The 16,350-nt window shown below is 33.7% G+C and overlaps 1 protein-coding gene across 6 annotated transcripts in view; it reads right to left on the bottom strand.

The window, feature by feature from the left end:
• The window catches only part of SCN2A (sodium voltage-gated channel alpha subunit 2), a 153,315-nt gene that overhangs the window by 48,774 nt on the left and 88,191 nt on the right, over positions 1–16,350 (bottom strand). For 5 of the 6 annotated variants that reach the window (XM_054679914.1, XM_054679913.1, XM_054679916.2 and 2 more), the window contains 2 exons: positions 12,353–12,591; positions 1,413–1,586 (listed from right to left, as the gene is read on the bottom strand). In XM_054679914.1, coding sequence (XP_054535889.1) covers positions 1,413–1,586; positions 12,353–12,591 — 413 coding nt within the window. Of the gene's footprint in view, positions 1–1,412; positions 1,587–12,352; positions 12,592–15,387; positions 16,126–16,350 lie in introns of those variants that run through there. The other variant, XM_024354701.3, reaches the window with a different exon arrangement.

The raw sequence follows: 16,350 nt of genomic DNA, 5'->3' as shown, positions 1-16,350 counted from the left end.
GCTGTAACTTTAGGCTATATTTTAAACATATATTATATTCAAATACAAAAATACTTAAACTTAAGTAAAACGCTAGGCTTCTTTTTAACCTTTATGTCTTCATAGACTTAATTCAGTGTAGTGTGTAAATGTCTTTCTCATTGTGTTTGACATATTGGTTGTATTAGCTTTAGAGTTCACTGAAGTACCATTTATGGTTAAACAGCAGCAGCATTTTATTTCTGATGCTTCAGTAAATGTCAGGCTGAAAGCAGTGCATTATTTAATGGCACCAAAGTGACCCAAAGGAGTAAATACATGCACCAAAGTATTTAATTTATTCCAGAGAATAATTTATGCAAAAGAGCCTGACACACTAAGTAAGATTCTAATGATACTATGCTTCCTATTTCCCTTAACTGCATCACACTATCATGAAGGTTTACTAAATATATTTTTTTAAGTTCTTGCCCATATTACTTGTTCTATCATTTTAAATTTTTGTTCTGTTTTTTTGCATCCTTCTAGTTTCAAATTAGATTCATAGCTATCTTTGAGGATTAGGGAAGGAAATATAGTTCTAAGGATTGCAATTCAAATTTGAACATTGAAAGCAGAAAGGGAAATTGTAAACAGATTTCATGAAAAAGTCTTCAGCCTAATCACTACTAAGGTAAATCATCTATAGGAACGTGTCCTTAGTAACCGTGTACAGCCTCTGTTATTTGAAAATAAATCACTAACTTAGAGCGAACTCAAAGCAATAGTATAACAAAACATATCAAACTTTCACTGGAAATGTGTCAAGTGATATTTTATCTCTGAATTTTAAGATCTAATAGTTTTTATAAAAGATCAAAGAAAGATATTTTCTTTAAAATTAACAAAATATAGTACAGTTAACTCTCTCAAAGAGTGATTTGGTGATTTTCTGATGTGGCAGCAGTCATATGGGGAGCTCTGTTTGCTTATCCTTCTCCTTTGTACACTATCCCCTGTCTTAACTCTTTCCTCTACGAGGACTAAGGTGAGCAATGAACAATTCCATAATTCTTTAGTTCCTGGCAGAAAGGGGAGCTCATCCTAGGTCCCAAGGAAGCTTTGTACGCAGTTATGCAAACCTCAGATAACTGAGAGTTGACTATGGTGTTGTTTAATTGTGATTCGAGTTTATCTGTGACTCCCTGTTTCCTCCTCTCTATTAGACTTCCATTCAATAACTAAGAAGAGAAGTGTAGACTATTCATTTAAGTGAACTTTATTAAAGCTATGATGAAGAAGAAACTACCATCTGGTGGTATGGCAATCCAATTTGTTTTAGAAGTGTATTCAAATAATATTATAATGATGGGAAATCTTGCCATTTTTACTAGATGAGAATGAAGACTAATTAATTACAAAGTACATTTTATGAACACTCCCAGTTAATTTACCAGCCGGAATGATCGGAGAACTGACAATCCTTCCACATTTGCCAAACCAAGTTCCATTAAACTAAGGCTCACAATAAAACCATCAAAAATATTCCAGCCTTCTTGAAAGTAATAATATGGATCCATGGCAATTATCTTGAGAAACATTTCTGCTGTGAAGATCCCCGTGAAGACCTAAATGAGAAGTGTAGTTCATTATATGAGCAAATACTCTTGAAACATGAATAATTATTGAGCAACTTAATTTACTCCCAACAAATATAAATTAAATTCTGATTTAAAAAAATTGGTTTAGGTCCAACAACTTGGTATCTACAAATGCTTTGCATTCAAATCAATAATTGTTCACTATATATAATGTTTATCAAATGATGAAGAGTACACGGATTAAGTCAATAAAATTAATATTATTTTCATATGAAAGGTGCAACTGACTCATTGTGATCAACTGTTTGGCTCTGTCTCTGATCTTTCTAGCCCTCCAAAAACTTACCAAATGATTACCTAGCAGTGCGGGCTTCCATCACCAAGCCAAATGGATTGGTCCCCTCCCTTGGCCCTGCAGATGAGACTGGTGCTAAGATGTCATGTAAGCTGTAATAAACATGCTCACGGCTAGCTCTACAGATAGTAAGAACTCTTTAAAAAATTTCCTTTTGTTGGCGAAAGGGAAGCAGTATTTTCCTTTCTCCATTTCTATTATCTAAAACTATTTCAAACTTTCTCTTCTGCACATAACCTCAGCCATTTTTGCTTATGCCTTCCCATCTGAGAAGCACAGTCTCAGTACTTCAGCGTCTTAGAGGTGATGAAAGTCAGCCAGCCTGAACTTTGTTTCCCTTTATCTACTAGACTACTTACATCCGTAACTGTGCTTTGCCTTTCTCTTCTTGTTAAAATGAAAGAAGTGCCCCTGTTTTGAGCTAATCTCTCAAATTGTGTTATGTGTTTTCCTTTGGACTTTGCAAGGAATTCATTCTCAATTAACCAACCTTTCTACTACTGGCTGCTTCCCGTTTCTTTATAGAAAGTAACAGTTACCGAGTCCTTCTCTCCCTTAAAAATATCACCACTGTCTGCCGGGCGCGGTGGCTCACGCCTGTAATCCCAGGACTTTGGGAGGCCGAGGCGGGCAGATCACGAGGTCAGGAGATCGAGACCATCCTGGCTAACACGGTGAAACGTCGTCTCTACTAAAAATACAAAAAATTAGCCGGGCGCGGTGGCGGGCGCCTGTAGTCCCAGCTACTCGGGAGGCTGAGGCAGGAGAATGGCGTGAACCCGGGAGTCGGAGCTTGCAGTGAGCCGAGATAGCGCCACTGCACTCCAGCCTGGGCGAAAGAGCAAGACTCCGTCTCAAAAAACAAACAAACAAACTATATATATATATATATATATATATATATATATATATATATATATATATAACCACTGTCATAAGAGAAACTCTCCTTGCACTCTATTTCCCCTTCCAGCTGCCACCATCTATCCTTTCCTTCTGGCCAGATTTCTTTCGAAGATTGCATACTTGTCTACACTTGCCAGTTCCATTTCTTCACCTTACTCCACAACCCACCAAATGGCTTTAACAAACTTCACCAACAAGACCGACATCACCAATAAATCCAAACGAAATTTTTTAAACAATTATCTTGCTTGCTTGCCCTTTTAGAAGTTTCAGGCATTGTTTTCTGTTCCTTGTTCATTGAAATATTTTCTGTCCTTAGCTTCTGTGATCCACACCTCCCTGGATGCTACTCACCTGATTTTCTTCCTCTAACAAATCATTTGATACTGGATTTATTCAGAACTCTCTCTGTCTAGACCCCTCTTACTTTAGTTTTCCTTTTATAATAAGTTACATTTTTATAATAGTTTACATTTCAAAATCTATTTTTCTGTTCAAGCATACCTCCTAGTCTCTAGAAATACATACCCACCTGCCTATTCAATACCTACATTTGAAAGACTATCTCCCAGGCATCTCAAATTCAACAGGTCCAGAATTCACCTTACTGCTTTTTTCTCCACAGTTTTGCTTCTCTTCTGATATTTGCTAACTCAGTAAATGGAATCTCTCTCTACCTAGATGGCTACCTCAGAGACCTGACAGTCTTAGTGACTTTTCCAAATATTACTTGAATACTTCAAATTGAAATTCACCCATGTGTATATTACTAGACTTTTTTCTTTTTTGTTGAGTAGGTCTCCATTGTTTGAAATTTCATGGACATTTAAATAATAGATAGCACTTTTTGTCTCTTTTCCAATAAATTTTTGCCTACCCCAAGGTCTCAAAGATGTTCTCCTGTGTTTTATTTCAGATGTTTTATTGTTTTAGCTTTTCTGCTTAGTCTACAATCCTTATTGATTCTGGCACTTGGCATAAGATCGAAGTGGAGGTTCATTTATTTTCCATACATTTATTTATGTGTTCCTGATATTTTGTTGAAAACACTTCCTTTCTTCTATTTCCTTTCTGTAGTGTTTATTTCAAAAAATCCATTGACATATAGTTTGGATCTATTTATGAACTCAGCATTATGTTTCATTGATATCTTTGTTTATGCCAATACTGTAGATTCTTGATTAGTACAGCTTTATAACAAGCCTTGAAGTCAGGTAGGTTAATGTTTTCATTATTCTTTTATCAGTATTGTTTTGGCAATTTTAAGCACTGTGTATTTGCACAGAAAGTCAGTTCATCAATTTCTACAAAGAAAATCTGTGACACTTTTACTGGGATTGGGTTGAATTGATAGATACATTTGGGTAGAATTAATTTCTTAATAATATTGAATCATCCATTGCATGAACATGGCATATATATTTCCATTTGTTTAAATCTTCTGTAATTATTCTCAGCCATGTTTTGAGGTTTTTAGTAATAGGTGTCTCGAAATGATTTGTTAAAATTATTACTATATTGTTTGTGTTTTTTGATATTATGGTAAATAAAATATTTAATATCATTGTTTATTTCTAATCAGTTTTAAAGATTTATTAGGATTGTCTACAATATGATCATGTTGACGAAATAGATAATTTACCACATTTCAATATTTATGCATTTTATTTGTTTTTTTTTTTCCTTTAGTTCAGTTGATAAAACTTCCAGTGCAAGGTCAAATAAAAATGGTAAAAATAGACATATTTGTCTATGTTAAGGGGAAAGCACTCAATTTTTCTAAGGGGCAAGAATTCACTACCTCAACATTTCACTGATAAGTAAAATATTAGGTGTAGGGTTTTCTTTCTTTTTCTTTTTTTTTTTTTTGAGACAGAGTTTCACTCTTGTTGCCCAGGCTGAAGTGTGGAGTGCAGTGGCTTAATCTCGGCTCACTGCAACCTCCGCCTCCAGGGTTCAAACAATTCTCCTGCCTCAGCCTCCCTGTTAGCTGGTATTGCAGGCGTCTGCCACCACGCTCAGCTAATTTTTTGTATTTTTAGTACAGACGGGGTTTCACTATGTTGGCCAGGCTGGTCTCGAACTCCTGACCTCACGTGATCCACTGCCTCAGCCTCACAAAGTGCTGGGATTACAGGCGTGAACCTCCACGCCCGGCTAGATGTAGGGTTTTCTGAAACGTCCTTAACAACTTGAGATAGCTACTTTCTATTCCTAGTTTACTGACAGTTTTTCTCACAAATGACTGTTGAGTTTTGTCAGATCCTTTTCTGCATCTATTGAGATGATCTTAGGCTTTCCTTTACTCTTTTAGAGGTAATGTGGCCAATTAATTGATCACTTTTCAAATGTTAAATGAATCTTACTTTTCTGAGATAATCCCCACGTGTTTAAGAAGTATTTATTACTTTTTTCTCTATTGCTAGATTTTATTGATAATATTTTGCTAATGATTTTTTGCTTCTGTGTTCATGAGGGATACTTTCTTGTAATTTTCTATGTAAAATTAATATTGTAACACTTTATATAAAATGTTCTGGCCCGGCGTGGTGGCTCATGCCTGTAATCCCAGCACTTTGGGAGGCCGAGACAGGCGGATCATGAGGTCAGGAGATCAAGACCATCCTGGCTAACACGATGAAACCCCGTCTCTACTAAAAATGCAACAAAATTAGCCAGGCTTGGTGGCTGGTGCCTGTAGTCCCAGCTACTCGGGAGGCTAAGGCAGCAGAACAGCGTGAACCGGGGAGGCGGAGCTTGCAGTGAGCCGAGATCGCACCACTGCACTCCAGCCTGGGCGAGAGAGCGAGACTCCGTCTCAAAAAAAAAAAAGTTCAAATCTTTTCATAATTTTACACTTACCTATGTTATAAATCCCCACTTTAAACAATCAGTTGTCTTTTTAAAAAAATTACCACAGCAACAGAAAACCAAATACTGCATATTCTCACTTATAAGTGGGAACTAAACATTGAGTTCACAGGAACACGAAGAAGGGAACAACAGACACTTGAGGGTGGAGGGTGGAAGGAGGATGAGGATTGAAGAACTATCTATAGAGTACTATGCTTATTACCTGGATGATGAAATAATCTGTATGCCAAAACCCTGTGATTTACAATTTATTTATGCAACAAACCTGTATATATACCCCTGAACCTAAAATAAATGTGAAAAAAATTAAGGAAAAAAAGATAGTCTTTCATATTTACCCACATTTATTCATATCTAGTGACCATCATTCCCAGAACCAAATTTCCATCTGATATTTTTCCTATTCAGCCTAAAGAACTTCCATTAACATTTCTTGTAGTGTAGTTCTGGTGGTAACAGCTTTTTTAGGTTTTTGTTTATCTTAAAATTCTTTATTTCATTTTAATTTCTGATGGATAGTTTCACTTTCTATAGAATAATGGGCTTTTATTTCTTTATTTTATCTGGCCACTTTCTTCTGGCCTGAATTATTTCTAGTAAGACATTAGTCTCATGTATATAGTAAATATTTTTCTTCCAGTTGTTTCCAAAGCTTTTTGTTATTGTTGTTTTCAGCAGCATGACTAAGATGTGCCTAAGTATGGCTTACTTTATATTTATCCTGTTGATGTTCACTAACATTTTATAAGGTAACATTAAGGTCTGTAAGTTACTATTTTCCACCAACTTTGGGAAATTTTTGGCCATTGTTTCTTCAAATATTTGCTCTGTTCCATTCTTTCTATTTTCTCCTTCTGATTCTCCCATTATATAAATATTTAGACTACTTGATATTATCCCATATTATAGTTAGACTCAGTTCATTTTTCCTTTTAATTCTCTAGTGTTCAAATTGGATAATTTCTATTAATGTGCTCCGAGTTAACAACTATTTCTTCTGGCATCTGCAATTTTCTTTTAAACACATCCAGTGAATTTTTCATATTAGAATGTGTACTTTTCAATTATAAAATGTCTGAGTTATTCCTTTTTACAGTTTTCATTTTTTTCTGCTCATGTTCTCTGTTTATTCCTTATGACCCCTTTTTTTCCTTTAAATTGCTCAACATATTTACAATAGTGCCTCCAAAGTCCTTTTTTGTTTATTCTAACAATTTGTTCCTGTCCAGATCTATTTCTATGTACTGCTTTAATCTATTAACTATGAGTCACATTTCCCTATTTCTTTGCATATCATCTAATTTTTATGTGACACGAATATGTTTAATATTGGGAATACTTCAATCCTGGAAATCTATCTTCTAGAAGTTAATACAGCATTATGAAAGGTGATATATACAAGAACATTTACTGCAACATGGGGGTAAAGTATCTGGAATCAACTTGAACATCCATCAATAGGTGATTGGAAGAAAAAATAGTGATACATGCATACTATGAAATATTAGTATGCAATTCAGTGGCTTGTAATATATTCACAGACTTGTAAAATCATCACCATTATTGAATTTTAGAACGTTTTCATCGCCTTAAAAAGAAGCTGCATACCCATTAGTTAGTTGTTGCTCCAATTTACCCTAATCCCTACTGCCTGGCAACCACTCATCTACTTTCTGTCTCTATGGATTTGCCTGTTATGAACATTTCATATAAATGTAGCAATATGATACGTAAATTTTGTGACTGGCTTTGTTCACTTAATATAATATTTTCAAGGTTTATTCATGTTGTAGATTGTAGCAATACTTCATTCTTTTTTATGGATGAATAACATTTATTGGATGGATATTGTTTATCCATTCATCAAGTGATAGACATTTGAATTGCTTTTAATTTTTAGTATTATGAATAATATTCTATAAGCATTCATGTTGAAATATGTTTTTAATTCTCTTAGATATATATATCCGAAGAAATTAGTAAAACTGCCAGGTCATGTGGTAACTCTACCCTAAACTTTTTGGGGAACAGCTAAATTATTATCCAAAGTGACTGCATCGTTTTATATTCTCAAAGTAAAGTATAACCATTCTAATTTTTCCACATCCTTGATAAAAAATGGTATTGGCTTTCTTTCTGATTATAGCCATCTTAGTGTGTGTGAAGTGGTATCTCATTTTAGTTTTGATTTGCCTTTCCCCTAAAATTAGCCAGTGACGCTGACCATCTTTTATGTGCTTATTGGCCTTTTGTCTAACTCCTTTTTCAATATGTCTATTCAAATATTTTGATCATTTTTAGTGAGTTATCTATTTTATTTGTTGTGGAGTTATAAGAATCCTTTACATATATTAGATACAAATCATGATCAGATATCTGGGTTGCAAATGTCTTCTTCCATTCTTTAAGTTGTCTTTTTACTTGATGATATTGTTTGCAGTATGAAAGTTTCTAATTTTGATAAAGTCCAATGAACCTTTTTTTTCTTATTGCTATTGTGTGTGCTTTTGGTATCATATCTAAGAAATCATTGCTTAATAATAGGTCATGAAGATTTACTTCTAAATTTCCTTCTAACAGTTCATAGTTTTAGCTCTACCTTTAGGCCTATGACCTATCTTAATTTTTATATATGTTATTAAGTAAGGGTTCAATTCCATTCTTTCATATGTGGATATTCACTTGTCCAAGCACCATTTGTTGAAAAGGCTTCTTTCCTTAATGAAATTGTCTAGTGGTCTTGTTGAAAATTAATTTAACATAAATATGAAGACTTACTGTTGGAATTTCAATTTTATTCCATTGATGTATATAGCTATCCTTATGCCAGTACCAAACGATCTTGCTTACTTTTGCTTTGTAGTAAGTTTTAAAATTTGGAAGTTTGAGTTCTCCAACTTTATTTTTTTTCTAGTTAAGATTGTGTGGCATATAGTCTCTTGCATTTTCATATAAAATTTATAGTCAGTTTATCACTTTCTGCAAAATAGGTAGCTGGGATTTTGATATGAATAGCGTTAAATTTGTAGATTAATTTGGTGAGTATTGCCATCTTAACAATATTTTCCTCTAATCTATGAATATAAAATGTGTTTTCATTTATTTAGTAGTTCTTTAATTTCTTTCAACAATATTTTATAGCTTTGAGTGTACAAATCTCACACTTATTTTATTAAATTTATTCCTAAGTATTTTATTATTTTTCATGTTGTTATAAATAGAATTTTCCTAATTTTATTTTCTGATTGTTCATTAGTAGTGTTTAGAAATATAATTGAGTTTTGTATATTGATCTTGTATTCTGCAATCTTATTTATTAGTTCTAACAGCTGTGTGTGTGTGTGTGTGTGTGTGTGTGTGTATTTTATAGGATTTTCTAAATACAAGATTATGTATTCATTAATAGAATTTACTTCTTGTGTTCCAATCTAGATGCCATTAATTTCTTTTTCTTGTCTTATTTCCCTGGTTAGAACTTTCAGTACAATATTGAAAAGAAGTAGCAAGAGCAAATATCCTTGCCTTCTTCTTGACCTGAAGATAAAAGCATCTAAAGTAACTATTAAGAATGATGATAGGTGTGGGGTCTTTTGAGATGGTGTTTATCAGGCTGAAGTTCTTTTCTATTTCAAGTTTGCTGAGTGTTTTTATCATGAAACACTTTGGCTTTTTCCATGTGATTACAGCATCTATAGAGATGATTGTATAGTTTTTTAAAATTAATATGATATATTACATTAATTTTTTTATGCTGGTCCAGCCCTCCATCACTGGGATAAATTTCACTTATTCAGAGTACATAATCTAAAAATCTAAATATGTTATGTGATTTGGCTTCTAGTATTTTGTTGAGGATTGTTGTGCCTATGTTCATATGGGATATGGCTGGTCTATATTTGTGTCTGTGTTCTCTTCTTGCATTATTTTTGCCTGCCATTAATATCAGGGTAATTCTAGCTTCATAAAGTGAGATGAGAAGTATTCCCTTCTCTTCTATGTGTTGGAACAGTTTGTTAAGGATTGATGTTAACGCTCCAATGAACATTTGGCAAAATTCACCAGTGATACTATCTGGGCTCAGGCTTTTTTTGGCGGGAAGTTTTCTTTTTTTAATTGTGAATTCAATGTTTACTTATTATAAGTATATTGAGATAGTCTATTACTTCTTGAGTCAGTTTCAGGAGTTTGTTACTCCCTAGGAATTTTTCAATTTCACATAGGTTATCTAGTTTGCTGGCGTTTAATTTTATTTTATTTCTTATGCTCCTTTTTTCTTTCTAAAAGATCCATGGTAATATCCTCTCTTCATTCCTACTTCTAATAATTAGTGTCTTTCCTCTTTTTTTCTTGGTTAGCCTAACTAAAGATTTGTCAATTGTGTTGATTTTTTCAAAGAAATAACTTTTGGGTTTATTGATTTTTCTCTGTTGTTTTTCTCTTCTTTAATATTTGTCTTTTCTGTTAACTTCAGGTTTAATTTGCTATTCTTTATCTAGTTTCTTTAAAAGGAGCTTAAATTAGCAATTTGGGAAATCTCCTATTTTACTATAGACATTTAGAGTACAAATTTGTCTTTAAATATTGTTTTAGCTGCCCTCATTAATTTCAGTTTGGTTTGTTTTGATTTTCAGTCATCCTAAAGTATTTTCTAATTCCTCTCATGACATCTTATTGACTCATTGGTTATTTAAGAGCAAGTTGTTTAATTTCCAAATATTTGTGATTTTCCACATTGACTTGTTATTGGTTTCTAATTTCATTTTATTTTTTATCAGAAAAATATTCTGTATTATTTTATTTTTTTTAAGTTTATTGATGTGTGTTTTATGACCTAACCTATAACTTATCCTAGGGAATATCCCATAGGCATTTGAGAAGAATATGTATCCTGCCTATGGATTTTCTACTATTCCATAATTCACCTCAGATACAGACCCTACATTCCTTAACACGTAAGACCAGCCCCAGCTTGAGTTGTCTATTTATTGTTTATTTCTTTCTAGAATCCATCCTCCTTCTGGTAATGGTATCCTAATTATTGTCTTCATAATTTCACTCATTTACTCTGCCTCCAGTGATAAGATATGATTCTGATTTAGGCAAATATGGCATTAAAACCAAGAGCTAGGGTAACTGACTGGTTTAGAAATGGCCATGTAACTCCAACCAGGTCAATGATATTCAATTTGTGGGCCTTAATTAAAGCTACTAGTTAGGAGGCACAAACTTTCTGTACATGGAGCTACATTAGTAGAATAAAAGTTGATAGAACCTCAGCAATAGTAGGAAAATGCCCAGCCAGAGAGGAAGGTCACATATTGGGAAGAAGAGAGACAAGAAGCTGATTCCCAGTGATGCTGGCTGAGAACCTGAATCTAGCCAGGTTAGAACCTAGAACTAGTTCCAAATGGGCTTCAGTAAAGTGAGGTAATGAATTCCCTTTATTTTTGCTTAAGCTCATTCAATTTGGATCACAATATATTACCTCCAAAGGCTTTCTTGTTTCAATTGCCACCCCACCACCCTGCTTTTTTTTAGAAATAATGTTGAAGAAATTCTTACATAGCTCTAAATTTGAACTAGGTAATATTATTATCCTTTCCTACTCTAAGCGTCTGTGATCTTTGCCCATAGCTTATGATAGTCTCTGAAATAGCTTTCAGAGTCTGATACAGCATTCAGACCTTCCATTTCTCTGTTAATTTCTCATGGATACAGTTTCCCGACTGCGAAATACAGACAATTTATAGTAAATATCTTAAGACTGGTTTTGTGGGAATCTAGAGAGAGAGATTTAATGTAAACCATTTAGTCCAATATCTGACACAAAATAAGAGGCCAACATATGCCAACTTTATCATTTAATTCAGTTAAGTCCTACCTGAAATATAATTCGAAAATATAGTGGTTACTTCAGAGCCTAAAAATATTGTATATTATACTTTAGACCGTATTATTTACAATCTCTATATAACCTGCTTATATGTTCATTTATCAAGCTGGGAACTTAATAAGCATTTTATACTTGTATAAATATACTTTTTGCATGATTTTCTTCATTTTGTCTCTCTGTATAAGACCACTTTAAAATCTATCACTATACTATACTATATTATAATATCAATATGTATCCAGTGAATGCTAATATATATTTTAACAAAATTAAATAATTTCTAAATTTAATATTGCTAAGACTGTAGAAGAAACAAAAACAAAAAATAATAATCCCCCAGATGATGTTCCCTCCCTACATAGTCCATCTTCAAGTACTTACAAGTGATATTTCAAAATTATCTGACTTGGGCATATTTTATCATTTGTTTAGTAAACGCAGACATGTCCTAAAGAACCTATTCTAAGGTTCTTAAAAATATGTCAGAATTTTGTTACAGATCAATGTCCTTGGAGGACAATTCAGAATCATCTTCTAATAAATAAGCAATTTAAATTCAATTCTAAATCAAATTGTACATAAATTCTTTGACTCTTTTGCACTATGGTAGCAACATTTTTTTGTTATTTAAAAGGGATGCTAAACATTTGATGTCAAGGTATACATGGCCAATTAGTTGATATTTAATTTGAGAGCAATATGTAAAATTCACTAAGGCAATTATAAACTCTTTCAAGAGGAAGAGAAACTCTCAGTGAGGCTTACCAGGTTTCCAACAGACAGTACACTGCTGAACTGCTCCGTCATGGGATAGTGCTCCATAGCCATGAAGAGTGTATTTAAGACAATGCAGATGGTGATGGCCAGGTCAACAAATGGGTCCATTACAACCAGGTTGACAAGGTGTTTCACCTTTAACCATGGTTTACAACAGTCCCAAATCAAACACATATTAGCAAATTTATACCAGCATGGTGGGCATTTCTGTCTGGATTCTTCAAGTTCTGGAAGAAAAAAAGTTAGAATCCTCATGAAAACTGCTTACTTTCTATTAAGCAGATTTGGTTTAAATTAAAAGGAATTTAAAAAATCTAAAGTTGTTAAAAGATATTATGGGTTAATCTGCTGGAAGAACAGGGAAATTTTTACAATGGGTTTGCTGTCATAGAAAGGATCAGTACAGAAAGGCTAGTAAGCTTTCCAAATGTATCCTGGCTAAACATAGCTTCCAAGATTCTATTGGCAATACTAAACTGTCTGATACTTATCTTCAAGGCTGCTAGAAACTAATGCGTAGAACTTGCATTGCGTACAATTAAAGCTCATCCATGTTCCAGGTAGAGCAAGAAGTATATATGTTATCAGAGATATCTCAGGAGATGTCCTAAGAACCTTAATCAGTCACACTGAATGTCAGTTTCTTGGATTAGATATGTTTTGGTGATCTTCTAATTAGATAATTTTGTCAGTGTCACCAATCTCAGTTTAAAAGTCTCAAATTAAATTTTATTAGATTATAGGCTTGCATATTAGACACAACAAAGTTCCATCTCTCTACATTTCTCATTTAACTAGGGGGCATAAAAGAAGAGAAAATACCCCAGCCTAAGGAACTGGAGTCCTCACTGTTGTTACAAATCAACACTTCACAAAGTGGAACTCATTTATTACTGGAAAAATACAAAGGATTTTAGGTGAAACATACATATAATTCATACATTTTCATGGTAAACATTTATTTAAATGTATTTAAATATATAACTCTCATATCAAACATGACATAAAATTTTATATTAAAATGCATTTATTCAAGGAAAATGTACAATGATGTCAAGAAGAATTTCAACCAAACATTGGGAGAGAAGACAGAAATGCACAGATCTTTAAGGTCACACCCAAAATACTGAAATTTGGTGAATATTGGCAAAGAAATTTGGGGAATTAGGAAGTGAAAAATTGTCTACCATCTTCCTTTGGCAAGATAATCTCTTCATCAACTTATGAGTGGAAAAATATGCAGAATTTGTTGTTTTCTGTCAATATCATTGCTGTACACCCTATTACCTGTTCTGCCAAAATGTGGCCACCACCTCTTAGCACTGAAATAGAGGGAAGGTTTCTTTCTTCTTTTTAAATCCATGGCATAGTTGACTCTAGTCAGTCACTTTAATATTATTGTGGCAACTGGAACATCTGTCCATATCTGGCACAGTTTGCTATGAACTAAACCTTGTAAAGGTGGAACCAGCATATAAAAGGACAATCACAACCACAGATGATAATGTTTCTTCTACTAATCAACATTTGCCACTAATTAATTCTGTAATACTATTTTCCTAAGTAAATTAATTTATTGCTTATTGTTTTTAAAATTTCCACTAAAAATAGATTTGTCAATTGTCTCTTTGGATATTGAAATTCTTCAAGTGCCCAGTTTGTTTCCATTTCCCTTAATACATAACTTTGTAAACAATAAATAATATTTGATTTATAATTCAGAGAAAAATATAGTTATTATGCACTAGTTATTTTGTAAATACTTCTAAACTCCCAAATAACCTTATATTTACATTGAAGGTAAAAAGGAGGTATTATTATTTACAGTAAATAACAAAAAAGAAACTACAAAATTTAATTTTGTCTGTATACTGCCATAATATGGTTTTTTCTTTCCATGCCAGCTGTCATTTAGCAAATAACGAGAAGCAAACAGGAACTGGATAGAAAAAAAATAAACTGGAGAAAAGTTTAAAAAATGAAATTCAGCAGGTGTGGCTCATCTTGACAGTAGGAATAACCGGAGCAAAGTTGTTTAAGTTCTAAAATAAAATCATTCAATTATTCATTCCAAAAAAAAGGGGGGAATCTCACACTTTAAAACAAAGCAAAGCATTCAGGAGAGAACTGCAGCCACATCTCCATTATTCCTGCGTGGGTTATCCACATAGAATCACTTACAGTAAATCTGTGTCTTTTGCTGGCTCACCTTGATTCTTCAGGTGCTTCTAACTCACCCTCCCACCATCCTTCACAAAGGTGTGACCAGAAAACATTTCTATGTGATTTTGCACTTTTAAAAATTTGAAACGCAAATGGTTCATTTTTGCTTATCCACTACTGCTTCATTAAGCATGAGGCTATCCATTACCCTGGACAACGGAGACTTGGCTGTAGTTAAAAAGAAGGAAAACAAAAATTGCCAACCGGATCAACAAGCCTGGTTCATAAAAAGGAAAGGTGAAATAAACAAGAATCAGACATAGAAGAAAGGATCCCCAAGAAAAGAGATTATGTCAACCAGGAAAACTTTGCACCATTATCAGAAACCAAAAAAAAAAAAAAAAAAAAAAATGGACTATCTTAAGTCTGCTTGAGTATGCATGTATGTGATATTGCTAACAACCAACCTTGACCAATGTCACACTCAATGTGTCTACATACAATTGAATAAAGAAAAGTCAGTTTTCATTCTAGATAACTGATTAAAAACAGAATAAAAACTTGGCCATTATTTCTCACAAATACACAAGTCAAAAGCTCTGCAGATAATAAAACGAAAACACTCTCAGTCTTCAGCTTCCTAGATTGCACTTATTCCTAGAACATCCTTTCCATCCTAAGCAACCCCATGTCACATAGTTCCATGGAGAAAGGTGTGGGTGCATTTATTTTGAACTCCAAATCTTAATTAGTTGGCAAGTCCAATCTTGTGGATATTTGAGGTTTTTTAAGTAATGTCTTATTTAGCTCAAACTTAATGCTATCAGAAGTGCAAAGCATGACTGTTGATTTAGACTTACCCTGTCTCCTTCTCTACTTCCTGCTTTAGGGAGCAGACATGCTGCTGACATCGGTAGCAGAACCACTGGCAGCTTCCTCTCAGTGGTTTTGCTATGGCAAGGAGCGGAAGGCCAGACAATCTTCAAAAGATTTACCTGGAGGGACAGGGAGGAGCAAGCTACTGGCAGCTGGGGGGAAGAGGGAGTGCAAGCTAACGCAGGCGAGGTTGGGGAAGAACGTACTAGAGTTTAATATTCAATTGAAATCAGTGAATTGCATTAGGATACTGAAATAGGACATTATGAAAATTGGGTTTTGTAATACTGACTTATCTGTGATGTACACAGTCGTCTACACTGTGAATTTTTTCTGGCTGTGATTTTCAGGCTTTTCGTATTGGTATTAATAATAATATGGGATCTTTGCATACAGACAGGAAAAGAATTATTCCAGGAATCTATCCAATCTCAAGAGAAAATCTAATTATCACTAAGAAAGGACGTGTATGCTTGCTCTCTTTTGCTTTCATTCTCCTTTTCTCTTCTCCCTTGACACATCAACACACACACACACTCACACACATACCTGGGAAGGGGTACAAGGGAGAAGGTTTGTAAAGAGATAGGGAGGGGAGGGAATAGGAGGGCAAGGAAGGGGGATAGAATACATTTTACATGAAAATATTTTCCAAGTAGTTGAAGTTGATAGTTGTTTGAATTCACTTACAGTATGGAAAGGCAAAAACATGTGAATTAACAAAAATAACAACAACAAAACAACTAATATTGATAATATTTATTAACTGTCTTCTGCATGCCAAATACATCAGTGTTTTATCTAAGAAGGCTTATTTAATCCATTCAACAACCTTATGCCTAAACATCATCATCCACACTTTACTGATGAGGAGACTGAAATTCAAAGTCACAAATTAACACATTTAACATATGGCAGAGCCAGAAATTGATCACAGATTAAGCTGT

Source organism: Pan troglodytes, chromosome 13 (genome assembly GCF_028858775.2).
Source record: "Pan troglodytes isolate AG18354 chromosome 13, NHGRI_mPanTro3-v2.0_pri, whole genome shotgun sequence".
NCBI lineage: Eukaryota > Metazoa > Chordata > Mammalia > Primates > Hominidae > Pan > Pan troglodytes.
The sequence above is the reverse complement of the archived record's forward strand: the minus strand, read 5'-3'. Positions and strand labels throughout refer to the sequence as shown.